Raw genomic sequence first — 27,370 nt, 5'->3', positions numbered from 1 at the left:
CCGAGTGACGGAGCCGAACGCGAGCGGGGTCACAACCAACCCCGTTGGGCGGAGTGGAGCTTTAAACTTTCTTAGAAATGCACAAATTCAGCACGGCGATGCAGGCAGGACACCTCCCCCGCTGCCACAGACGCAACTAGAAATAAGTAATATTGAAATAAATATATTTTTTTAAACACGCTTTAATGAAATGTTCCGTACTAGTAGTAATGGAAGAACTCCACGACTCCAGGAAGTGGCCCCGAAGCTTGCCATAACGTAAGGGGGCCGTAGTCAATTACAGTCAACGTCAGTTTACCGTGGAAAATTAGACCCAAGCCGAAACATAACATAAAAAAATAACTCTTTAAAAAGTGTTATTTTTTATGATATAATATAGTATTGTCATCAGTATGACATAAGTATACCAAGTTTGCAGTCGATACCACATTGGAAAGTGGGTTCAAATTGAGTTACAAGATTTGAGCATACAACGACAACAGACTGAGTTAATAATAAAAAGCGTGTAAAAAACAACGTCACGACAACCCTTTTTACGAACGGCAACACACGAGTCTCCTGGGGGGATAGAGACGCACGTCGCACGATTACATCGACTACATCGTACAATTAGAACACTGGAAGAGTCCAAAATGCGACGACGTGTCAATGACGCCGCGAGCGGTGAGACAGGTGAATGGACGATGGGTGCCGGGGGTGGCGTGAACAAAGAACATCGCGCTCGTTCCGCACACAAAGCGCTCGCCACAAGTGCACCACGATACCTCGCTGATCACGTCGTAAGCCATCATTCAGCCAACTCCGCTCGTCCTCGCAGCGACATTTGGCTGGCAATCGAACAAAGACGGTCACTGCAGATGCGCTGCTTCTGCGGCCGTCTGGAACGCTCTTCTTTCCGATCTTTGGAAGCCACTGGAGCTACGCACTTTTAAATCATCTAGAGTGACAAACTAATTTATTTAGAACTGCTTTTTGCGTGTTCAGTTTGTTGTCCTTCCCCCGCACCTCCGATTTTAGCACGGGTTCGGCTACGTTCACGGTGCGAAAGAAGTTCAACATACGTACAAAGATGTCGATAAACAAGTTCAACATACGTACAAAGATGTAAAGAAGTTCAACATACGTACAAAGATGTCGATAAACAAGTTCAACATACGTACACAGATGTAAAGAAGTTCAACATACGTACAAAGATGTAAAGAAGTCCAACATGCGTACAAAGATGTCGATAAACAAGTTCAACATACGTACAATGATGTAAAGAAGTTCAACATACGTACAAAGATGTAAAGAAGTCCAACATGCGTACAAAGGATGTCGATAAACAAGTTCAACATACGTACAAAGATGTAAAGAAGTCCAACATGCGTACAAAGATGTCAATAAAAGCTCGCACGGTGCTGCTGTGAACGACAGAAAACGGGTGACCAACTTCCGGCCCTCTCTGTAGCCCCAGTGTTTGGGTGGGCCCCTCCGGCCACAAGCCGCACCACCTGCACACACTCGATAGTTACTCAAACATCTACAGTGAAACCTTGGATTGCGAGTAACTTGGTCTGCGAGTGTTTTGCAAGACGAGCAAAAAAATGTAAATACATATTAATTTTGATTTAAAGCTTTCGTGACTGCAGGGATTCATATTGTCGAATTATGCTCGCAATCCAAGGTTTTACTGTACTTGAACAAGGATATTGGAGTCGGCAGAGGGGTCAATAATGGAATGGGAGTTCCGGACATTGAAGAAGCCACCTCTCTCGTTGTGCAAGAGCTTCACTGATGGGAGCGCCACAAAAACTAAAAAATGTTAACTTTGTTTGCATTCTGACCACAAGTATTGTTGTTAATGCAGGCATGATTCCTTGTAAGAGGTTTCAGTTTGGCTTCTTTAACATCTTAACGCAGCTTTTTTGTTGCCAGAAAAAAGGGGAAAACCTATTCTCATATTTTGGTACTGGCAAAGGAGGTCCCATGATGAAGTTCTCACCCCGAGCTCTCATTACTCTGATAGTGGCATTGTCTTTGTGCTGTGTTCGCCTTTTGGTGTCCTCTGGTCTAACACCGTCTGAGACTAAAGAAAGCTATCTCTGGTGTGGACCAATACGTTTCAAAGACAATGCCACATATATTATCAGAGTATGTTTTTTGTTTGCATTCTGAATACAAGTATTGTGGTTCATGCAGTAACATGATTCCTTGTAAAAGGTTTCAGTTTGGTGTTTTAACATAACACAGCTGTTTTGTTGCCATTAAAAGGGGAAAACCTATTCTCAATGCTCTTTGGTTCGGTAAAGCCACGTAGGTATAAAATAAAATAAATCGCGAAGTTTCGGGCGCAACACAAGCGTCCGTCATCAGCTGGGAAAGCATGGTCTGCTGCTATTCTCAATGTTAACTTCTTCGCCTGATATACAGGAGGTCGTAGGTTCGATCCCAACCCCGACGCCTGCTGTATATTTGGAGTCTGCGTGTCTCTCTTCCCGTGGTCGCGTGGATTTTTCTCCGAGTCCTTCGGGTTTTTCCCTCCACATTTTATACTCGAAGCGCGTTTATGGAGTATTTGGCTGCAATACATCCCCACGTGATGAGCCCCTTCGGTTGAACTATCGTCTGTGATAACTGGGTCGCTTCTGAAAATGAACTATATAGCTCAGTGGGCCTTGCCTGGTAAAATATAGTTTAGTTTTAAAGTTTTAGTTTATAGGAGTTTAGTTTTTAGACGGTGTCAGTTCGGGGGGACGAGATGGCCACGTTGGCACAGTGGGGCAAGCCTCTGAATCTCGTGCTATTGGAAGGGTCCGTCGATCGTGCAGATCTTGTGAAACTCCTCCCAAAACCTACCGCACCCTAAGGGTGGCCAGAGAGGTGGGGGCCTTCGACATTCATCCGCGAGCGTTGACCACGCGGTACGCGCGCGGCATTGTTCGGGGCGGGTTCTTCCAGTTCTCTCCCAGACTCAATCGCTGCCACGAACGCGACCGGCCAAACGTCCCGAATGGGGGAGCCTCCTGGAGAGAAGTGTCTCGAAGACTCGGTGTGGTTTCTCCCCGATTACTTTGCCACTTTTACACCGATTAAAACGTCGAGCGGAAACCTCGCACCACGATCGGGTGACCCATAGAGTCCTGGGAATTACCTGGTGGATGCGTATAACTTCACAAAGGCGTCCGTTCAGCTAAAACCACGTGACGTTTGCACACGAGGCTTTGACATGAGAAGTTCGCTGCAAGTGAGCCATCGTTGAAGCATATTTCACCCGGATACAAAGAAAACCTGAAAATACCTCAATAAGCAAAAACCTTCGTCTCAATAAACACTTCATGAATGTCTTCAATGGAAATTTAAATCGTGCGAGCAAGCAGCTTTTTGGAATACAACGCTGTAACGACAAACGTCTACTGCTGACAAAAACCAACCCCTCTGACCTGGGAACGCTGTTAAGAAAGCACAATTATATCTCTGATTTGAGTTTTATGGATGTATCAAATAAATATATTTATATATCTTGGCAAACGCCATCATGGTTTTGAATGTAAATTTTAAAAAAATCTATGAACAGTTTAAATATAACAGAGATGGTTGGGGAGGCTACAGAATCAGCAATGTTAACAAGAGTACAACTGGGTTTCAGCCACTCGTAATTAAACCGGGTTCTCAAGTGTAGCGGAGTTGATGGTCTCAGTCTGGTCACCAGTGACTCACATAGAGATCAATAGACTCACGTTGAGACCCATAGGCCCCACGTAGAGACTCATAGACTCAAGCATAGACCCAGACTCACAGAGACATAAATCTTACATAGAGACCCATCAACCTCACGTAGAGACTCACAGACTCACGCAGAGACACATAACCCTCACAGAGACCCATAGACTCACATGGACCCACAGACCTCACATAGAGACCCATAGACACACAGAGACCCATAGACCTCACATAGAGACCCATAGACTCACATAGACCCACAGACCTCACATAGAGACCCATAGACACACAGAGACCCATAGACCTCACACAGAGACCCATAGATCTCACATAGAGACCCATATACACATTTAGACGAAGTTGTGATCAACCCGGCTTCTCAAGCGTCGTGAATTGACGGTCTCAGTCCAGTCACCAATAACTCCACAACAATGACACCTGTAACATTAATTACATTACATTTTTAACTGAATTCTGCTCATACCAACCTGAGAATAAAAAAGAAAGTGTTATCACGTGTGACGAAGCTCTCTTTTCAGGGCATAATACATGTGCTGCTGGATCGAATAAAGTTGCCAACTAAAGCGACTTCAGAACTAAGGGACACCTTCCAAAGCCACACAAGGAGGTGCACTGCTTTTCTGCGGGTACTGAACCGTAATTTGTCCAGGAATCAAACTCGGGTTGCTGGGTTTTTAGTGTAGTGTGCTCTGACCTCTGAGTCACCGGACCACCTCGACACAATTACAATTGACCCTCAGGTCATCGTGGTATTCATCACCTGCATCATCAGGGTAATCATCACCATCATGGGCGTTATCACCATTATCATCACAGCCACCGTCGTCTAGGTTACCATCAGCACTACTACCCCTGTCATAATGGCAATCATCATCATCATGGCTATGATCATCATTATCATCACCAACAGCAGCTGTTCTAGACAACACAACAGGTCATCATCTCGATCATCATCACGGTTATAACGGCAATCATCATCATGGTTAGTTTAGCTTTCGCGACCAATATCATCCGTAATATAAGTTTGTTTTTTGGGTTAGATCGCGTAAATAAAAACATGTGTCGTGAAACCCGCCACCACCCGACACAGACCATTAGTAAGGGTTGTCACGTAAACAGAACGTGACAATTCGTGACTAGTACAGCACACCGGTGTGTTGGAGAGTAAAGCCACAACATTTACAATCTGAGTACAACTACTACTGGCCAAGACTAATTAGAGAATCTATCGAAATTAAAATAAAATTTTTTTAAACCGTTCGGATAGCTATCGGCTTAGTGCTGCGTGGAAGCGAATCATCAAATAATACATTGTTTAAATGCATGCCTATACAGGGCACCATACTTCAATAGGGATAACCGTTGGTACGGCTATTTTAATACACACAATGGACAGGAAGAACAAGATCAAAGGGCTCGAATAATGTGCATGCATAATGTACATTGACTCATTAATCCCCCTCCCCCCACAAACTTTGCATGCGAAAGTGTGGTCACCACATCTACGCCTCTATACAAGGAACAAAACAGGTGGACTTCTCCACAAATCTGGCTGTCGCCTGATGAAGCTGGTTGTAATTACTGGCAAAACGTCGTCCTCAGATTGTAAATGTTGTGGCTTGGCTCTCCAGCACACCGGTGTGCTGCACTAGTAACAAATTGGCACGTTCTGTTTACGTGACAACCCTTACTATTTTGCTGTGTCAGGTGTTGGCGGGTTTTAACGACACAACATTTATATATTTACGTGATCTAACCAAAAAAAACACCTCTATTATGGATCATCATGGTTATGACCATTATCATCACCAACAACGGCTGTTGCAGACGACACAGCAGATCGCTAACAGCGCTGACCCCGCTTCCACCACCACCGCCACCTCCACCGCTACTGCGGACCCTCCCTAGCGGGCCATGGTGGCGGCGGCGGCGAGCCTCGGGCAGGTACGTGGCCTCGCGCGGCGCGGCGCGCCCTTGGCCAGCTCCGTGGCGGCGCGGCGCAGCTCCCGCGCCTTCTCCAGGTGCGCATGGGCAGCCTCCGCCTCTCGCTCCACGCGAGAGATGGCGGCCTGCGTCACGGGCCACCCGGCGGCCTCCAACGCGGCCAGCAGCTCGCCCCGGCGCGCGACGAACGAGGGGGCGCGGCCGCCTTGCGCAAACCTGCGACGTGATCGGCACCCGTGAGCTCGTTACCGTCGCCATCAAATCGGTGACCGTAGTCGTCGCTGTCGCCGGCGGTATTAAAAGACGTCATTGTTCGGTGACGTTAAGGTTTGCGGTGGCGCGCCGGGCACTTGACACGCACCAATCACGGCCACCCTAGTGCAGAACGTTACGTTAAATAACGTTTTTTCAAACTTGATTTGAAGCTTTCATGACTGCAGGAATTACTCTTTGGTTCTTTCGGTAAAGTCACGTAGAAAGAAAATAAATTAAATAATAGAGTACGACGTTTCGAGTGCAACACAAGCAACCGTCATCAGGTAGGACAACATTTTTTCATTAACATTTTATTACGTTACCAGGTAAGGCCCCACTGAGCTACGTAGCTCGTTTTCAAAAGTGACCTGGCTGTCACAAACCATAGCTGAACCAAGTGGCTTATCACGTGGAAATTTGTCGCAGCCAAACACTCTGAAACGCGTGACGCCGATTCTAAATGTTGGAGAGAAAAACCGGAAGACCTGGAGAAAACAACACGCGACCACGGGGAGAGAGACACGCAAACTCCACATATACAGGTGTCAGGCTGGTGATCGAACCCACGGCCTCCTGTATACCAGGCGAGGTAGTTAACATGTTGCGTGCGTTGCCTATGTCTAGTGGCCCACGCCTTCCCGCCTTCAACGTAGCCAGCACCTGGGCCCCTCCAGCCCAGAGGCATCGATTGCAGTGGTACCGACTGCACACTTGGTAACCACGCCGCTCCCCGCTCACACACTCTCACCTCTCTTTCTGCTTCTCGGGCAGAGCTTGGAACACCATCGAGTCCAGGTGTCTGTGTTACAAAAAAAAACAAATGAGTCGGTTGTAAAAACATAACTCGAGCTTTCATTGAAGCAATCTCATAGTAATGATAATAATGTGATGTCGTCTTCCAAAGGTTATTTTGTTTTGCATGGGGTGATGTTACGCTGCACTCCAGTATGGGTATTTGCCTCTTGATAGGACAACATCGTCGTTCAGTTTACCACAAATGGTTTAGTGACAATGCGGACTAAATAAATTTAGTTTTGAACTCGGGTTAAAAAGGGCTCCCGTTGGTTTAGGTCACCTATGAGAAGTAATCAGTACGATGTATGTCTATGCAAGGTTTTTAGAAGTAAAGTGATGTCACGCCACATTTGGTCATTTTAAACGAACACGAGTTATCCTGTGAAGCACTCTGCACGGTTGTCTGTCAACCAGCAGACTCTCATAAACGTTCGAATCAAGGGGGGCAATGTCAGTCAACTGCTTCTATGCAATCGACCCAAGAGGAGAATTTATAAACCTGTAGAGCGACTAAGTGCGGTGGTGCTTGGGAGCTGAACCAAAGTCTGGTTGGATCAGCGGTCGGATGTTACTTCTCTGTGAAGATGTCGACATTACAACGGATCGATTAGAGTAGTGGTGCCGGTAAGGCGGTGCCCCCTCACTTCTCGTAAGCTTCGATCTGCTTGGTGAGCCGAGCCTCGTAAGCAGTGAGGTTCACAGCGAGCGGGTTCACCAGCTGCACGCGTGCACCGCCGTGAGACTCAAACGCCAGTGGCATAATCTGGGACACGCGATCATTGTCGTCATAATCAACATTGTTGTCATAATCATCACTGCCGTCAGAATCTTTACCATGTCTTTTTACTTGGCATGCATCGATTCACCAAACTCCCCAAGCAGTCATTATGCAATAAGATGAATTATATCTGTGGTTGTCATGTGGCTCAAACACATACAACATATACGAGTTGAAAACAATCGATTATAACACACGTAATCCAAATAATGCATCAACGTACGGTGAGCACAGCAAGCGATGCTGCATCGATACATCATCTGTACGCTGAACTAAATTAGCGCGTGTCCTAACAAGCAGATTGCCTCCCCACTAGTTCTGGATCGTCAGTCAACATTACCACTGTCCGTCGCTTGTTTTAGCGAGTCGGGAGACGCGCGCTCTGACTGCTTTCAGTTTAACACGTAGGCTTTCGCGACCAACATCATCCATAATACAGTTTTTCTTTTGGGCTGGATTACGTAACCCAAAAAATCTAACCGAAAAAACCCCCATGTGTTGACCGCTTCATTTGACAGTGCAGGAGAAGGAAGCTCTGACAGACCTCGTTGAACACTTTGGAGTGCACGTTCTTTCCCAGGATGGGAACGTAGGTGGCCGAAACGGGCAGGGCTGTTGGCTGCAGAGCGTCCATTATGGTCAACCTCTTGGCCACCAAACTGTTCCGTGCCAGCCAGCTGTGACCCGAGGGGGAAAGGGACGGCAGCAGACACTTGAACTAATGCGTTGTTATAAGGCCGCACGCATTACGCGCACACACGGGCGGAGTGCTCGCCACAAACGAACCACTACACTTCGCTGATCTCGTCATGGAGCATAAAACCATCATCGCGCAAACTCCGGTCGTTCTCGCAGCGGCGGCTTTTGGCTCGGCCATCAAACAAATGCGGTGGTTACCGCATCGCACGCTTTCAGATGTGTTGCTGCGGCCGTCTGGAATGCTCTTGCTGCCTATATTAGGAAGCCACCAAAGCTCTGAACTTTTAAATAATTTGGATTGACAAACTCATTTCTTTAGAACTGCTTTTTATGTTTAGTTTGTAGTCCTCCCCCTGCATCTCCGATTAGCACGGTTGGCTACGTACGGTGTGAAAGAAGTTCAATGCAGTAAATACTTGAACTTGTTAAGTGCACGTACATAGCGATTATGGAAAAACTTATGAATAAAAAAAGGCAGACTTCTATCAACTCACTCTTTTGAGGTTTTCTTTTTGGCTTTTGGTGTTTTTGACTTCTCTTCCATTAACTCTGGAGAATGAGAAAGAGTGCGGTGCAGTGCAGCACCGCAGTTAACGCGCCGCGCAATGAACACGGCGATCTGTGTTCGATTCTCTTCCGCAGCTAACGTCGGCGGCGAGCGATATCTCAACCGGGCCTCCCCCTTGATCAACCCAGTACCGATCAGCATGAAGTATCATCCCACAACCTGCAACGATCGACACGGCGTGAGATCAGCCTTTCGTCAAACAGCGGATTGACAAAAGGCAGCACCATGGAGAACCCAGGTTATTCAAAGACAGCTGAAACCCAGGCTCGACCAAACCTTGCCGACAGTGCTGGCTCAGCCCTCCAAAACGTAATGATGCCACCGAGCCAGCTGGAACACATCCAACTTCTCCTTTTTTAAGTTCAAACATCAACTTCATTCCATTACGAAACACAAAATTGCCCGAATGCACGCATGGCTTACTGACCGCCCAGCGCGACTGCTTCCTTGCGGAGGTTCGTGTCCAGCAGCCGTCCACTCTCTGGCAGCAACCACTGCGGCTCAGGAAGGGCAGCCCGTGACCCAGCTGCCTTGACCTCAGAGCCACCGGCAGCTCCGTGCAGGGCCCGCAAGAGGCTGGAGCGTGTGTGGGCTGCGTCGGAATGACAGAACGATCGCAGGCAAATCCCGTAATGCCATCCTTGGAGGATGATCTCGCAGAGCGCAGGGGCGGGGAGCCAGTTCCCTATTGAGGGCTGAATACGATCCATACTCTTTGGTTCTTTAGGTAAAGAATGTGACTTTGAAACGCCTTTGGCAGACAAAGATCCCCCATATAGCCTTTAACAGATTGTTAGCGAAAGTGCTGTTAGCCTAACCTGGTCAAATAAAGAGTAAAACTTAGTTGAGAGTAGCACCTATGAAGGTCAGCAAAGCACACAAGGGGGTGGGTGGCAAACACCACGCCCGGCCGCCTTTAACTCCCTAGTGGCGATGTTTACATGCCACCAGGTACTCATTTGAGGCTGAGTCGACCTCGGTGATGCCCAGGACCAATCCAGATAATCATCACTGGTGTTTGCCTTGAGCGGGAATCGAACTCGGGCCGCCGGTGGCGTAGCGCTAACCGCTACGCCACCGTTTTGGCGGACAACCACACATTAACACGAACCATAGCATTGTCCAAGAACAAGTCGGTTTGACGTGCAACGCACGCGCACACACACCCCACAGGCATGCGCACAACACACGGTGCAGCCCTCACGGTCATGGAACAGCAATCCGAGTACAGAGAGGCCCCTTGCAGTGACTGAACAGGCTAACATTACAAACACGGCGCTGCCAGGTCAAATATCCCCTCTAATTACCAATCAGTGTGGCTAAGATGCTTGCAGTGACAGATAAAAAAAATTACGGGCTCTCTTCCTTCTACCACAAGGTACCTAGCAATTTGGATAACGCCTTCATCGCCATCATGATCACATCACTCGTACGAGTCCTGGGGCGATGGTAGTGACAAACCCACCCGGGTACAATCCCCTGTTGGTCGCCAGCTCCTCCAACGCAAAGTTGCGCCACTTGTGCTTCCTGAGCGCCAGCTCTTGGGGTGACGGGCGGCGTGGAGGGGGTTGAGGAGGGGCCGAGCCCCAACACATGGTGTCCCTGGTATGGGGAGGATGGCCCTGGGGGTGCCTGTTCCTGCCCTGGCTGCAGTCGGGGCTGGCGGAGCCGCGGGAATTCTCTGGACTGTGGGAGGACAAAACACGAGCAGAGGGGGTAACAGAAAGTCCCGCCAGCTTCGTCGTCAACAACATCGGCTGGTCCCTCGGGGGCCAACGCGTCTCAGGTCGCATCCCGACTCCGCGTGCGGACTCCCTCCGCTCATCTCCAGACTCCAGATCGATCCAAATTCCATCGCCAGACTCCTCACCATCACAGACCACATCACCCCACTGGCTCCCAATCTAATCCCAAATAACTTTCAATTGAAATGTAAATGTTTATTCGTCAGAACTATAATAAGACAAATTAAACGACGAATCAAATTTAATACGATTGTTTTTGTGGAGCCTTGGGTGACTGGGCTGAGACTGCCAAGTCATTAGGCTTGCCATGTAATCACGGGCAGCTAAAACCTTGATTCGAACCCAGGATCTCAATGGTGCTCATTCACTCCTTTGAGACGTCATTGGTTGTGCAGCCACACAGTCACCTCTGTTTTATATTTTCTTCTTCTAAATTGTCAAAAAATATTTTACTTCGGAACATCCGGCTCTGTCGCGCGACACCCTGCTCGCGAGCCTTCACCAATTCACGTGCCCCTCCACGCACACCTAGCCTGGCACAAGTGACGAGCGGCGGCTGTCGTTGTACCGTGTGCGCAGCCCGTTGTGGTAACAATCCAGCAGCACGCACTCCGCACGAAGAGCTCCGGCTCGCTCCAGATCCCGCGCCCCCCTCGCCAGCTCCTCCTCCAGCAGGCGCACATCCTCGCTCTGGAATAACAAGGCAGCCTTACTTGCCCTGCGTACTCGTACGTCTTCAGGTCGGCAGGCGCACCGAGGCTCCCACAAAGCCATGTGGGAGGGGCGTGTGGCAACAGTTTTGCGCCAGCTATCATAAAGTGCGGTCGTGCCGCTAGAGTTCTCTGCGGTGAGTGCAATGTCTTTAAAAACAACGGCGTCACTATGCCTCTCGAATTAAAGTAACGCCGAGTCGCTTGCGCGTTCAAGCTTCAGCGGTGAACGCGGACACCCACCCTGCAACTTGCAGACGTCTCGGAACGGGAAAGGGTTAAGTGATGGAGAGAGCCTGTTGTAACAAGTGAGTTTTAAAAACGCGATTCAAAAAGTGTAACAGAACTCAAGATTCCCGAATGAACCGAGGAGGAAGGCAATTCCACAATCGCGGAGCCTGGCTGGCATTTGGAACCATAACGGATCGTGGTCCAGAATCAGCAGATATAAGTTTTCTCAGTAGACTATAAAACTTAAGCAGATCGGCGGTGAGATGTTTACGCGGTGTCGGGTGGCGGCGGGTTTAACGACACATTTATATTTACACCATCGAACCCAATGAACCATTACAATAGATATTGATGAGCCGGCCCTCGTACCGTGTAGGGGCGTGGCGGCCCATCCTGCGCAGGTTCGCCTGCGCACGGCTCGTCATCGTCCCCGTTGGCGGCGGGGGGCGACGTGTGCGGAGCGCCGCCGGGCGGGTAGACGTGGTAGCGGCCGCCCGTGTCGCTCGCCAGGCTGTGCAGGAAGTCGGCCGCTGCCGCGTCCTCGCAGCAGAAGCTCACCGTGTGCACGGGCACCGGCGGGTCGTAGCGCACGTGGGAGAGCACCGTCCTGGGAGGCTGAATTGAAGGGGGTTAAAAATGCAAGGGTCACGAAACGGCATTCAGAGTTAAATGCAGGGTCAGGGTTAAGGTATGTGGGTAGGGTGAAGGTGAGGGTTTAGGGGTTAAGCGTCGTAGCGCACGTGGGAGAACACTGTAGTGGGAAGCTGGATTAGGTTTAATTACAGGACAGGGTCAGGGTTAAGTACAGGGTTAGGGTAAAATAGTAGGTAAGGGTTAAACACAGGGTTAACGGTGAAACACAGGGATAGGGCTGAAGTAGCACCTCCGTTCCAACACGTTCCCAAGGGGTTTACCAACCTTCTCCATTCAAAAACAGTCATTACACAAAAAATACAACACAAATTTCAACTTGTAACGCGAAGAGTATTCACTAGCTCTTGAAGAGAGAGAATGACCCACAGGTGGGAATGGAAGCCATGTGGTCAGCCAGGGCCAACAATTACCAGTACCCAAACTCCTCCGTCCTTATTCTTTGGTTCTTTTGGTAAAGTCACGTAGGTAGAAAAAATAACAGATCACGACGTTTCGATCACCACACAAGCATATAGTAAGGAATAATAACAGTAAGGAATAATCGGCCAATTAATGAGTGTTTATATGTGGGAGGAAACCGAAACAACACAAATTTCGGGTGTCCAAGGGGGCAACGCTCTATCCCATACATACGAAAGAAGTGATGACCACATAGCTGTTAACCCCTTATCAGTGCCAGCTTATTACAGACCAAGTCAGACCTTATTGGTCACCCTGTACCCTTATAAATATCAACGTTCATCCTACAAAGTCCCATCACAAGAGAGAAACACAAAGAGACTTTTTTTTTGCCCGTATTGAAACGGCTGTACGTATGGACCTGAAAACTCAATTTCCCTGTACAAGAATACGGGGTAAACCGTGTGGGTTGACAGGTATGGGGCCACATTGGGACTAACCTCACAAGCAAATGCAATCTCTGCATGCACTCACAACAACCACGCTCTAATTTTCCATCGCAGAGTGAGATCAATCACATGTGCAACAATAACGCTAGGAAGGTCTCACTCAGTTGAGACCCTTGTTCAGGAGGGCCCTGCTGCACCGTGATGTTCGGTCAATTTCTTTAATGGGGGTTTGGCACCTGATCTGGACGTCCATCGCTGAGCAGGTAGACTCCCTCAGTGGCTGGATCTCCGAGGGCCAGCCTCAGTGCCCCCAAGGTGTCAGTGGATCCACCCGCCTACAAAAGAAAAAGATCACCCCCCCCCCCCAGAATAACCTGTTACCCTTGGGGCAAGTGCTGTTCGCGTGCACTGCCTACACGTACAAAGACAAAAATCCCCCATATAGCCTTAAAATAATGTTGGGACAAGTGCTATTAGCGGTCAAAGGGCTGCACTACGACCCCGGCGTCCCTAGTTCGATTCCCGCTCACGGCCAACACCGGTGACGATCATCTGAACGGGTCTTGGGCCTCCCCTAGGAGGACTCAGCCGCAAATGAGAACCTGGTGCGGTGTGTAAAACATCGCCACCAGGGAGACAAAGGCGGCTGGGCGCGGTGTTGGCCACCCACCCCCTCGTGTGCCGTGCCGGCCTGCATAGGCGCTGCCCGCTAACAGCACTACACGTGCATACACACGTACAAAAAAAACACTTTAGAAGAAAGATCGCCAGTGTAACATATACAGACTATTGGGTGCTAGCGAGAATCCGTTCAAGGCCGGCGCGGCGCACGCGAGAGGTGGTGTGGCAGAGCAGGTGGGAATGTGCTGCCCCCTATTGTGTAGCAAAAGAGGTCGATTGAAGGGATCTCAGGAGGTAGATCTGTAATATCCACTTCCTTGTGGCGTTCTCCAACATGAGGCATTGCACTGCTCTACGAGAGATCCGAGTGGATACTTTGGCTCATTACACGAGACCGATAGCAAGATCGCGATAAAATGTGAAAGAGATTAACAAAATGATAAGGTGAAGAAATATACACAGTTGACCATCGATCATCCGGCGCACGATTATCCTGCGGTCCAGGGCCAATCTGGCGAAACCGGCAAAACTGCTCCAAAGGCTGAAACCAGTCTGGCGATCGGCACCACATTCGTGACAAAAAAAAGTAGCCATGCTTGATTTCAGTGTCAAATATTAGAAACGGTAGCTTATATACTGCATGCAACAATTTAAACGATTAAAATACGGCACACGTATACATATTACATGACTAATAACTACAGTAATAAAAACAGATAATGGACAGTGCGATCCGGCGAAAAGTGTTCGCATCAGGCTGGTGATCGTCAAACACATCAAGCTGTTGAAACGAGCGGAGTCATGCTACGCACATCACCCCGTGATACAGAACCCTCGAGATTGGAGCAGTAAGTACGGTGCAGTAAACACAGTAACATTTTACAATGCAATATTTAGTTGTGCCTACATGCATGTTAATCTTGTTGCCAATTTTTGGACTGGAAACACAATTAAGACACTAAAAAAAACATTAACGTATGTGCAACACCTGAAAACGTAATGCTATGCAAGTATGTACAAAAATAAGCTATTGTAAATAATGATGATGTAGTGATTATCCGGCACTTTTGAAAATCCGGCACCCCCTTCCCCTTGGAAGCCTTCAGATAATCGATTATCTACCATTTGTATGTATATATATACTCCACGAATGAATGAGAAGGTACGCAGCTGTTGTTGCCGAAGGTTCGTGTACCTCTAAACTCTCCACCCACGCTCTGGCGTCGTCCAGGTGGCTCTCGGTGGTGTCGACTATTTGGCGACGCCAGGCTCCGGCGCGGGAACCAAACCTCACCAGGTTGAAGCCGGATTTGTACCGGAGCTGCTCCTGTTGGGTCCATTAAGGCTCAGCATTCTCATCGATCACATCATCATCGTCGTCGTCATCAAATCATCAGCGGTATCATCATCATCATCAAATCATAATTATCATCAGTATTGGGATGTTGCACTGCTTGCTCCGAGAGTAAAAAATGCAAACTTGACTCGTGACGTGATGCTGAGAACACCATGAGCATTTACCTGGGGGGGAAAAAACCAAAACACTTTGGTGGCCATAAAGCGTCAAGTGCATATCGACCGGCTCACGTCGATGAGGAGATAGAGCTTTTCTTTGAGCAGGTCCAGTTTGTCCTCCATCGAGAGGGAGGTGTCGATCAGGATGTACACACGGTCCTCCACGATCGACCCAAACAGAGCACGGCTGCCTCTCTGCAGCCACTCCAGCCTGGGGGACATACAGGCATGGACGTGACCACCACGGACCAACTCACCTGCGCCTACACAAAGCGACCCCCAAACAGCCCAACACCTGCACTCACCAACACCTACACAACCCAACATCTACACGCACACAAACACAATCCAACCCATGTATACACAACGCATCGTCTGTCCAATCCGTCAGCTAATCGGCATGGATCTCTTCCTCTATCTAGGATCACTGCTTTGTTCGTCCTAAGTAATATTTTTTTAATATATTTTACCACTACATGCAAATCAACAGCTACACAAGCCAACCAACACCTTACAAAACCCAACACCTTATACAGCACAAGGTAATCAACAATCTACATGATAAAACAAAGACAAAGCGAGTAGCACCTATGAATGCCGGCACGGCACAAGAGGGGGTGGGTGGCCAGTACCACGCACGGCCGCCTTTGTCTCTCTAGTGGCGATGTTTACACACTGCACCAGGTACTAACTTTAGGCTGAGTCGACCTAGTGGAGGCCCAGGGGCCGGTTCAGATAATCGTCACAGGTGTTGGCCATGAGCGGGAATCGAACTTGGCTCGCCGGATTTGTAGTGCAGCGCGCTAACCCGCTACACTACCACTCCGCACACATACACGCGCGCACACACACACACACACATTGTCGGCGCCGTGGTAGACTCCACCTGCTCTGGATGAGGCGCAGGGCGGCGGTGAGGCGCACGGCGTAGTCTCGGTAGACGCGCTCGGGCACGTAGACGTGCACCAGGGCCCCGTCGGCCCACAGCGTGTGCACGAAACACGAGCAGTAGCGCGCGTTCACGAGCACGCGCCGCCGCCGGCCCTGCGCGCACGCACAAGCACAAGCAGATGATTAATTTACACTGCAGGAGGAATACCGGTGAGCAGTAAAGCTCTTTTTCACAGGTGTCCAGTGGAGGCATGAGGTCAGAACGTTACAACAAACAATACAAAAAACACAATAGGAGTACAAGGTGTAGGAAAGATAAACAAATCAGCATGGGCCTTCAATCGTAATCTGAACTAAACTATAAACTATTTTTATATTTCAGAAGCAACCTGGCCACAAAAGAAGTGGCTTATCACGTGAAAATGTTTATAGCAGCCAAAGTCTGTTAAACGCGTGATTTCGATTCTAAATGTGGAGGGAAAAATCCACGCGACCACAAGAAGAACACGCCAACTCCAATTACACAGGCGTCAGGGTCAGGCTCAAACCCACGACCTCCTGCATACTAGGTTAGGTAGTTAACATCGCCACGGTGGCGATTTTGCCAGAATCGCACGGGGGCAACAGGGGAGCGTTCCCCCCACCCCCCGCCGGACACTCACGCAGTCGCCGTGTGCCGAGTCCACGACGCCGTCGGCGTGGCGGAACGCGCAGCGCCCCAGCGCCGTGTGCAGCGCGAGGCCGCGTGCCTCCAGCCCGTAGCGAGCGAGCCACGCGCGCGAGCTCTGCTCGGCCTCGTCGCTCCGCACGCTCGCGCAGTCCTCGCTCCACGAATCGGCATCTTCCGCGGCGGCGGCGGCGGCGGCGTAGGTGGCAACGGCGGAGGCGGCGGTGGCGCCAGCGGCGGCGGCGGCGTCGCACCGATTGTAGGGGACGCACGGCCACGACTTCTGGCACGCGCTCCGGCTTGGACCTGCGGAACGAGAAGCCCGGGGTCGGCAGTTGCCGCGTCGTTCGCTCTTCCTCCAACCTTCCGTGCTGTTGACTCCCGGCCCCCGTTTAAGTCCAGGCGAAGGGCTTTCCTTTTCCCCCCTCTGTTTATAACTGCACACGGCGCTGGGCCACTGCACCTTCGTCCACGTGGATGGTGTGGTGGACGTGGCGCGCGGTGACTGCGGGATGCGGTTTGTCCCCGTGTGATTCTGGCAAAATCGCCGCCGTGGGAGCACCACCGCGCTCCCCCGAGATGTTAACTACCACGCCTGGTATGCAGGAGGTCGTGGATTCGATCCCATCCCTGATGCCTGCTGCTGTATATTTAGAGTTTGTGTGTCTTTCTCCCCGTGCTCGTGTAGATTTTTCTCCCAGTCCTCCGGTTTTTCCCTCTGTATTTGAAAACATGCGTTTAGAGTATTTGGGTGCTATAAATTTCCACGCGATAAGCAACTTCGTTGGGCTATCATTTGTGATAGCCGGGTCACTTCTTAAAAAAAGCTGCATAGCTCAGTGTGCCTTACCTGGTAAAATAAAACATAGTTTATCGTTAAGTTTTGATAATGGACAAAGGCCTGTGCTGCAATGTCACGACGCCTTACGTTGTGGAGAAGGAGCGGAGGTCGTGGACGGACCAGAGGTGGCGGAGGGAGCGGAGATCTCCCGTAGGATGAGGCGGATCTCCCCGAGGATTTGCGACGCCTCCTCCCTCTCCTTCCAAACCTCCCACACATCCTGCTGAACGCCCACTGCCACCCGCCAGCGAGGCGAGGTGGGGAGGGGCGGGTCGCAAGACACCTGCGTTATCTTAGTTTCATGCGACGGTCAACTTGCAGCGACCCGCGGTTGCAAAGTACACCAGTTGGAAAGTTTAAATTTATTTTCTTTAACTAAGAAGGTGAGCGCACAGCCCTGCAACCGTTTGCCCGCGCCACCACTGGCGGCAGCGCCACCACTAGAGCGAGCACTCGAGAGCCCCTCTAGAGGGTATTTGGACTACTCTTCCACACGAGCCTGACATCTTGGAAGAGATGGGGGTTGCCCACACTTCCGTCCACCAAGTGCAACCTATCGATCGACCGTTGTTGCAACTGCCATGCCAGGGAGATCAAACCGAAGACCTCTGGATTGCAGGTCCAGTGCGTGAACCATTACAACATTTGGAAAAATCCCGTCCACATGCACACATATATATAATATGACCAAATGTGTAATGATCTCCCTAAACTAAAATAGTTTTTTTTTCTCTCCCCCACAATGGGCATTTAACTGGTCGTGACAGTCTGCTACCATTTTCTAATTTCAATCAGCTTCCAGTTTGCGTTATTTTTCTCCTTTCTCATCGAAGAGGTTCCACTCTCGTTCCCACGTTAACGGAGTAAAAACACGCGAGCGCTAAGGGCTGTCCCGCCGCTCGAGTCACCCTTACCGCACTGCTGGGAAGAACGCGGCTGGGAGGCTGAAACCGCGGTGTCGCGGGCGAGGGACACGGACTCAGCGAAAGACGTCAGCACGCACGTGTGGAACCTGCGGCAACGGACGGCATCAACGTTGTACCGACGGAGATGCTAATCGGCGCCTCCATCTCACTACGACATGGGGTAAAACTCCAAAACAAACCCGAAGCGGAATCAGATTAACAATGTTTATTTTTACTGGAGGAAATCCGATGAGCGATAAAGTTATTTTTCACAGATGTCCAGCAGGGGCAGGTCAGAACGTTACAATAACAATACAGAAACATGTAAGGAGTGCAAAATAGATAAAATGGTAAGAAAATCACTTTTAAAAAAGAAAATAAAAATAAAAAATATTGATGAAACAATAAAAATAGATTTGACCCTTTCTGGCAATAAAACAGGAGGTGTTAAGATGTTCAAACACCAAATAGATAACTTTTGCAAGGCATCAAGTCTGCATTAACCCCACGCAGTACTTGTGGCAAACCATGCAAACAAACATGCAAACAAACATGCTCTGATAATGAAACTGATTGGCCTACACCAGAGATAGCAGCTTTCTTCATGGCCTTGTCTCACCACCAGTGTTAGACCAGAATCATTTTGATACTGGCAACAAAGGTCCCGTAGATATTTTTTATCTGACCAGGTAAAGCCCACCATCCCACGAGCTTCTCACCTGCCACCCGTGAGGTCCGCGATCTCCCGCAAGAAGGAGCGCGAGGGCGACGGGGCGGCAGCGTCAACGCAAGCGACGTGCACGGGACGCCCGGCCGTCCGCACCGCCTTCCTCATCAGCTCACGGAACACGCCCTCCACGGGCCCGGCCACCACCAGGCACACCGCCTCCACCTGGAGGGCCGGGGGGGCCAGAGCGGCACGGTGGCCGGATGTTAACTAACTCACCTGGCATACAGGAGGTCACGGATTCGATCCTGACCGTGACGCCCGTTGCATATTTGGAGTTTGCGTGTTTCTCTCCCCGTGATCGCATGGATGTTTCTCCCCACGTTTGGAAGCATGCGATTAGAGTATTTGGCTGCTATAAATTTCCACGTGATAAGCCACTTCAGTTGAGCTATCATTTGTGATAGCGAGGTCGCTTCTGAAAAAAAGCTATGTAGCTCGGTGGATAAGCCACTTCAGTTGAGCTATCATTTGTGATAGCGAGGTCGCTTCTGAAAAAGAGCTATGTAGCTCGGTGGGCCTTACCTGGTAAACTAATTTTGCCATATTTTCCAAAATTATTATCTCTTAGGGCAGAAACCCTTTCGAAGCATTCAGGGGGACTCGGGAGCACGGTTTAAAAAAAGTAACGCTTATTGAACATCACTTGCCCCTATAGGCTAAATGGTTAGGTGGGGGATCTTTGTCTTTGTATGTATGTACGTTGAACTTCTTTCGCACCGTACGTAGCCAACCGTGCTAATCGGAGGTGCGGGGTGGGGGGGAAGGACAACAAACTGGACGCAAAAAGCAGTTCAGTTTGTCGTCCCTTCCCCCGGACCTCCGACTGTACGCTCGCGTGCGTGGGCTCTGCTGACCGACTGAACGCTGAGAACACCGGTGAGAGTCTAGTGGTGCTCGGCTCTCACCGTGGGGTCCCCCAGCGCGTGCGTCAGCGCCTCCGCGCAGGCCGTGCCGCCGCAGGGCGCGGCCTGTGCCTCCAGCGAGCGGAGCCAGGACGAGGCGGAGAGCAGCGATTGTGGCGTCACCGGCACGGCACGCTCCTGCCACGCCGCCAGAGTGTCACCCGCGCTGTGTCACATGCACACACACACAAAGATCCCCCCGTGTAGCCTTAACAGACTTTTGGGGAAAGTGCTGTTGGCGAGTAGCACCTATGAAGGCCGGCACGGCACACGAGGGGGTGGGAGACCAGCACCACGCCTGGCCGCTTTTGTCTCCCCAGTGGCAATATTTACACACTGCACCAGGTACTCATTTGAGGCTGAGTCGACCTAGGGAAGCCCCAGGACCGGTTCAAATATTCGCCACTGTGAGTTGTCGTGAGCGGGAATAGAACTTGGGTCGCCGGGTTCGTAGCGCACTGCGCTGACCATTGTACCACCACTCCTCTTTGTCTCTGTGTCACACACACGCGCACGTACAGCCAGAAAAACACAACTGGCCAGATCGAAGGGATGTAGTGATGCATAGCTTAATATGTATTCGTATCACTACTTAGGTTCACAAAATAGCCATCGAGTCACGAGAGAGTGGATCCGTATATATGGTGTATAGCCTATAACCAAATCTTCCTGAATGCGCCCAATCTTGTTGGATCTCAGAACCTAAGCAGGTTTGAGCCTGGATTGTACAAGCCACCTTAACTAACCCGCACTGATCAGCGCGGTGAAATGTAGTCCAATATATCCCACGACTGAAGAGGCTCTCATCCAGGCTTGACACGGGGCTGTACTCGTACATATTATGTTTTACGTAATGAGTTCAATAACAGAATGAATCCTAGAATTATCAAGACGATTAATGTCATCGACGAAAAGCACGAATCATTACAGCGCCGCCGCCCCTTTTGACTTCTGAATCACGATCACGATGCGGCGATGCGCCCATCCGTACCGGATCACGTTAAACCGCTCCATCTGCGCCAGCTGCTCTTGAACCAGCAGGACGAGCGCCTGGCGCAGGGCTCGGAAGCGTCCCTCGTGTGCGCCCCCGTCAGCATCTCCGGTGCCACCAACGTCGATACCGCCGCCGTCATACAGCACCAGCGCGACGCTACGCTCGTGAAAGACGCCGAATGCCCGGCGCGAGCCTGAGCCGAGCCACAGCAGACGCTCGCGGTAGAGTTGCTCGCAGCGCCACACCGCCTCGGCCAGGCTCTCCAGCTCAGCGCGGCTCACCGTCAGCTGGTGTTTGCAAAACAAACCACACGCGTGTGCTTAGTTCTTTCGGTAAAGTCACGTTGAAGGGGAACAACAAAATAATAAAATATATAAAGCAATAAACATTCTCACGACGTTTCGACCGTTTGTGTTATGGTCGAAACGTCGTGAGAATTTTTATTGTTATATATATTTTATTATTTTGTTGTTTCCCTTCAACGTGACTTTACCGAAAGAACTAAGAATATGAATTACTGCAGTCACGAAAGCTTTAAATCAAAATTTAAACCACACGCGGTCGGGCCCCGTCAGCGGCCCCGCTGTGCAATCGATCATTAATTCGATCAATCACCACGCGAGGGTCATCCAGTGAGACTAGCAGTCTCCCCGATAGCTCTCCGGTGCGTTTTCGGGTTGTGACGCGTGTTGTCCCGCACGATGTCTGACGTTTCGCTCCCGGAGAAGCTCCCCGCACGCGCGGCAAAAACATTGGACATCATGCCGAGCAACACGCGGTACAGCCCGAAAACACATCGGTGAGCTACATAGCAGAACCGCACACAATCCTCTGCAGGAGCATGTCTCGTTTTTGGTACAAATGAGAGCGATGGCAGAAATACAAACACAGTACAAAACACTTGGAGCGTGTCTGGTTTGTCACGCATCTCGGATGGAGGATTGTGTCTCACCATGGCTCAGATGGATGACCACCATGCAACAACCAGATTATGTAGGATTCTGGTGGGGGGCTGTCGTGGCAGGCATTACACTAAATGCTATTTTCGGTTGCAATGCAGCCTCACAATGGACAGCGCTTTGAAACGCAAGCTTCCAAGCTTTCGAATACCTCTTGTTTTATGTGTTCGGCGCCACGACAGATTGCCTCGGGCTAAGCTGCTTCCTGGCACCGTACGATATGGTTGGCAGTGACGGCGAACAGGGTTGCATAATTCAATCAAATTGTCACGAGTTTGGATCATGACTTGATTGACATTTTTCCCTTATAGAACCTATAGGCATGATAATCTAGAACCTGTACCAGCTGCAATGGTGCGATTTAGAGAATCAGCAGCAGTATGACTACAAGCTATAGTGTTGTGAAACTACAGCACCTATAGTTTTATGAAGAATGTAGAATCTTGTGTGGTGTCAATCTTTGAAATCTACGGTGGTAAGAATATATATAATCTATCACGTTGAGAATCTGGATAATTTATAGTGGTGTGACCTTTTTACCCTATAGAGAGTCCCATCTCGCCGGCAGTACTCCAGAAAGCGACCCTCGCCATACCGGGAGCTCACCAACCGGCCCAGGGACGGCTCAAAGTCTGCACACGCACACGGAACACCGTCATGGCAATTTCAGCGTCAATGTCCCTTTTCGCAGTTCTTCTGCCGCACCTTTGATTAGCGCCATGTTAGCTACGTATATGGTGCGAAAGAAGTTCAACATACATACACATACATGTCCGCCAGGTAAGTGTCTAACTGTGTTGTTGGCCTGACTGGTTGTGCATCACATATTTTTTCTTAGGTTTGTTGAATTCTCGTCTCTCATCTTCTTGTTGTATTTACCTCTGTGATTTGTTTTTTACACCTGATGAAGATCGCTTGTGTTGCGGTCGAAACGTCGTGATTGATTTATTTTAATATAATTTTATGGTATTTCTACATACGTGACTTTACCGAAATAAACAATGAGTAATTTATGCAGTCACGAAAGCTTTAATTCTTTATGATACGCATCGCTTAAGTGCAACTTTTTTGAGCAACGGACAGCATGGTCAAACAACTGAAGCCAGACTATCAGACGCTTCAAAAGTAACCGGTTAGGTTATTATCGGACATGGTGTGTAACTTTTTAAGTTTCCCCGTTTCACGTCGCGAGAGCTTCCTCCACTGTGGAGCAAGAGACAGACAGCTCCACTGGAAGACAGCGAGCGGTGGCATAAATGTCAACATATTTTCAGAGGTTAAAATTTCATAGCGACCGCACGGCGCCAATGAGACTATAATGGAATTTTGCTCTGAAGTCTAAACCCACCCGATGTCGATTCTGCTGCGTCGTGTACAACGCACGTGTATTCCACTGCTTGCTGTCTCTCCCAGAGGAACTGTAACTCTCCGGCTCCACGGTGGAGGCGGCTCTCACAAACGTGAAACAGGGACACTTCACACGTCACACCCTGCGTCCCATAGGCTCACCGGCACTTTGGAAGTGTCTGACAGCTTGACCTCGTTGACACCAAACGGGGAGGCATTCATCTGGCAGTGGATTAACGCAGGAATGTAAATGATTGTTCCACACTGCCAGACTGAAGGGATCAGCACACCTGAGCCATCAGCTAAACTAACTAAAAATATATATTTTCTTCTTTGGTTCTTTCGGTAAAGTCACGTAGAATTGAGAATAAAATAATAAATTGATAAAATAAAATAACGCAATAATATTCTCATTCTACGTGACTTTACCGAAAGAACCAAAGAAGATGAATCATTGCAGTCACGAAAGCTTTAAATCGAAATATATATTTTACCAGGTAAGGCCCAAATGAGCTAAACAACTCTTTTTCAGAAACGACCCAGCCACAAATGATCGATCAATGAAGTGGCTTATCATGTGGACCAAACACTCTAAAGGCATAAAATCTTGACTTAAAGCTTTCGTGACTGCAGGAATTCATATTCTTTGGGTCTTTCGGTAAAGTCACGGAGATAGGTAAAAAAAAAAGATCGAAACGTCGTAGTGTTTATTTTTATTCTTTTTTTTTTATCTAAGTAACTTTACCGAAAGACCCAAAGAATACTCTAAAGGCATATTTTTAACATGCAGGGAAAAACCGAAGGACATGGAGAAAAATCCACGCGGCCACGGGGCGAGAGACACGCAAACTCCAAATATACAACAGGTGTCAGGGTTGGGATCGAACACACAATCTCCTGTATACAAGGCGAGGTAGTGAACATCTCTCCGCCGTGGCTACCCAATGCTGCGAGCAGGACTCACCCTCACGCTGTCTGAATCCGATCCTGGCCAGCACGTGCCGGAGGGACAGCCTCTGCCTCTTGAGGCCGTGCTGAGCGATCCAGGCCGACGAGGGTAGCTGCTGCGCGGCCTCGGTGCTCCACGCGGGGTTCATCCCCTCCCTGCTGCCGGGCCTCGACTCCCGCGTCCCCGCGGGGTCCTTGATCTCGCCCTCTTGCCGCAAGAAGGCCCTTGAACGCGGCCGCAGACCCCACTCGTCCGAACTTGACCCCATCTTCAACCGCTTGTGTGTTTTTTTTTCCAAGTCACTTTACTTTCTTTCAAACATAGAACCTGCTCAGTCTTAACAACAACACAAATTACACCGGAATCCGCAATAAAGGAACTTCATCATATAGGGGTTTTTTTTGGGGGGGGGGGGGGGGTTACAACACGTAAATATAAACGTGTTGTCAAACCCGCCACAGCCAATTGGAAAGATTTGTCACGTAAACAAAACGTGCCAATTAGTTACTAGCTCAGCACTAACCGGTTGTGTGTTGGAGAGTTAAACCCACTACAACATTCCTAATTCGAGTAGCCTGACGTTTTGCCGGTAATTACAACAACAGCCTCGTCAGGCGACAGCCACTCAGTTGTGGGTAAATCATCCTCCCGTTTCAGTCTTAGATCGGGGATAAACGTGAGAGATGTCGCCGCTTGCGAGCTTATTCAGGTGAACAACATATTTATAATTTGCCGACATGAGTGAGAAGGAGCCAGCTATCGTAATGAAACCAGACCCCCCCCCAGCCCCAGCCAGTGAAGTTAATTGATCTTTCCGCAAGCGTGGTTATCCCGAATCCCGGATAACCACACGGCGCTTCCCACACGGTTAAAGACCAACAGATGCAAAAAAGCCTCCTCAGCCCGAATCGTTTTAACCCCTCACCACAATTCCCACACGTGCCCCTCTACTACACAAAAACCACGGGCTCCGTCTACCATCGCCATCTCTTTAAACCGTCTCACTCCAGTCTACAAATCCCTTTTATGATCCTGCTCCACCTTCTCTCGTCCCTCATTTTTTTACGATCAGAGGAAACAAGAAGATGCTCGGTGTAGTCGGCACTTTGCTTCGTTCATCATTTCGGTTTTTATTCAATGCTTTGCTTTATGTGCCCCCCCCCCCATTTAAATGAAAGATTTTACAAAAGATTTCACGCTCTGCTCTCCTCCTTCTTACCCCTTCCCTCTCTCTCCACCCCCTCTCTCCCTACTCTAAGTCTATGTTCCCCCTGTCTTGTATGGAATTATGTTTTAACTACGACAAGTGCTGCATCTGCACCCAGTCCTCCTCGCAGTCCTATGGCCTCCGATGGTAGCTCAGATCTCCAGTCTCGCGTCTCTCGCCCCTCTTGTGTGCTCCCAATCTCTCCCTCTGCACCTCCCTTCTCGCTCCCCTCCACCTGGAATCAACTGCCCCTGCGGGCATACAGGGCAAACATCTTCACTACAACCTGCAGCTTCCCTTCCTCCCTTAGAACAACCCCATCTCTGTTCCCTGCCTAGCCTATATCATGCAAGCTACTGCTACCTTGCTTCCAGATACGACCAGGCTTAACCCCAACCCCTATCACTACCCCTACCACTACCCCTATCAATACCACTACCCCCTATCACTACCCCAACCCCTATCACTACCCCAACCCCTATCATTACCCCAAACCCTTTCTCTACCCCTATCAATACCACTACCCCCTATCAATACCACTACCCCTATCACTACCCCAACCCCTATCACTACCCCAACCCCTGTCACTACCCAAACCCCTGTCACTACCCCAACCCATATCAATACCCCAACCCCTATCACTACCCCAACCCCTATTACTACCCCTATCACTGCCCCAACCCCTATCACTACCCCAACCCCTATCAATACCACTACCCCCTATCACTACCCCAACCCCTATCATTACCCCAACCCCTATCATTACCCCAAACCCTATCACTACCCCTATCACTACCCCAACCCCTATCACTACCCCAACCCCTATCGCTACCCTTCCTTAACCTCTCCCGCCTGTTCTCCTGTTACCATAACTTAACCACCACATTCTAATAACCCCACTCTTAATCTCAACCACTATCACCTCATGTACTATTTTACAATTGATGTAAAGCGCCCTGGAATAAGGCGCTGCTATATATAAATCTATGTAAGCTAAAGCGACGGCACAGTTTCGTATTCCGAGCAGCATGAACACTTCGTTAAGTGAATGCCACGATGCCGAGAGAGAGAGATCTTCCGTCGCGGAGAGAGAGGATGACGCCACCGCCCAGCAGTGTTTCGACAATAGCTGCCGATTGTAATGATGATGATAATGGTTACAATAAATTAATCTACAATAGTTAGTCGACAAAACGTAAACAAGTCGGCAACTTTAAGGCCGACCCTTCCCAGGGGACACTCACCTCCCTCGCTGCCTCCCTCCCTCCCTCGCGAGCCTCGCCTCCTCACAACTTTAAAGCGAAGTCGCTCCGAACCAAGAAACATTCACTCACAACTTCATAGCAACCGCACTGTACGTACAGTCGTCGCCTGGGAGCCGTCGCCTTGGCAACGGACGCGCCTGCTGGCGTCACGTGACTGGGGCGTGAGGGTGACACGTGACGTGACCGGGGGGAGGGGGCAATATTAAGGTGACACGTGACGGGGGGGGGGGGGCAATGTTAAGGTGACACGTGACGGGGGGGGGGGCAATGTTAAGAAGACACGTGACGGGGAGGCAATGTTAAGGTGACACGTGACGGGGGGGTGGCAATGTTAAGGTGACACGTGACGGGGGGGGGGGCAATGTTAAGGTGACACGTGACGGGGGGGGGCAATGTTAAGGTGACACGTGACGGGGGGGGCAATGTTAAGGTGACACGTGACGGGGGGGGCAATGTTAAGGTGACACGTGACGGGGGGGGCAATGTTAAGGTGACACGTGACGGGGGGGGCAATGTTAAGGTGACACGTGACGGGGGGGGGGGGGTAGTTTCCGACACGTGGTGAGGATCAAAATGAGAATGTTGAGACTGGAGGTTTGGAATCCGATGAGCTGTAAAGCTCTTTTT

At 49.8% G+C, this 27,370-nt stretch overlaps 1 protein-coding gene across 1 annotated transcript; it reads right to left on the bottom strand.

Moving 5' to 3' along the window:
- Positions 1-343: 343 nt before the first annotated feature.
- LOC116955716 (von Willebrand factor A domain-containing protein 3B) lies at positions 344-26,894 on the bottom strand. Its single transcript, XM_032976980.2, has 22 exons — positions 26,723-26,894; positions 24,287-24,607; positions 22,516-22,607; positions 21,014-21,303; positions 20,026-20,188; positions 19,110-19,282; positions 18,400-18,497; positions 17,573-17,719; positions 16,640-16,950; positions 15,973-16,130; positions 15,159-15,297; positions 14,767-14,898; positions 13,187-13,285; positions 11,818-12,063; positions 11,076-11,197; positions 10,228-10,448; positions 9,190-9,354; positions 8,689-8,743; positions 8,040-8,172; positions 7,362-7,480; positions 6,671-6,721; positions 344-5,883 (listed from the first exon to the last, which is right to left on the bottom strand). The coding sequence occupies exons 2-22, from the start codon at positions 24,537-24,539 to the stop codon at positions 5,628-5,630; spliced, it is 3,423 nt and encodes a 1,140-aa protein (XP_032832871.2). The 5' UTR covers positions 24,540-24,607; positions 26,723-26,894; the 3' UTR covers positions 344-5,627.
- Between the last annotated feature and the right edge of the window lie 476 nt (positions 26,895-27,370).

The sequence above is a fragment of the Petromyzon marinus genome, chromosome 61 (assembly GCF_048934315.1).
Source record: "Petromyzon marinus isolate PM22_M1 ecotype Great Lakes invasive population chromosome 61, UKy_Petmar_22M1.pri1.0, whole genome shotgun sequence".
Lineage (NCBI taxonomy): Eukaryota > Metazoa > Chordata > Hyperoartia > Petromyzontiformes > Petromyzontidae > Petromyzon > Petromyzon marinus.
The sequence above is the reverse complement of the archived record's forward strand: the minus strand, read 5'-3'. Positions and strand labels throughout refer to the sequence as shown.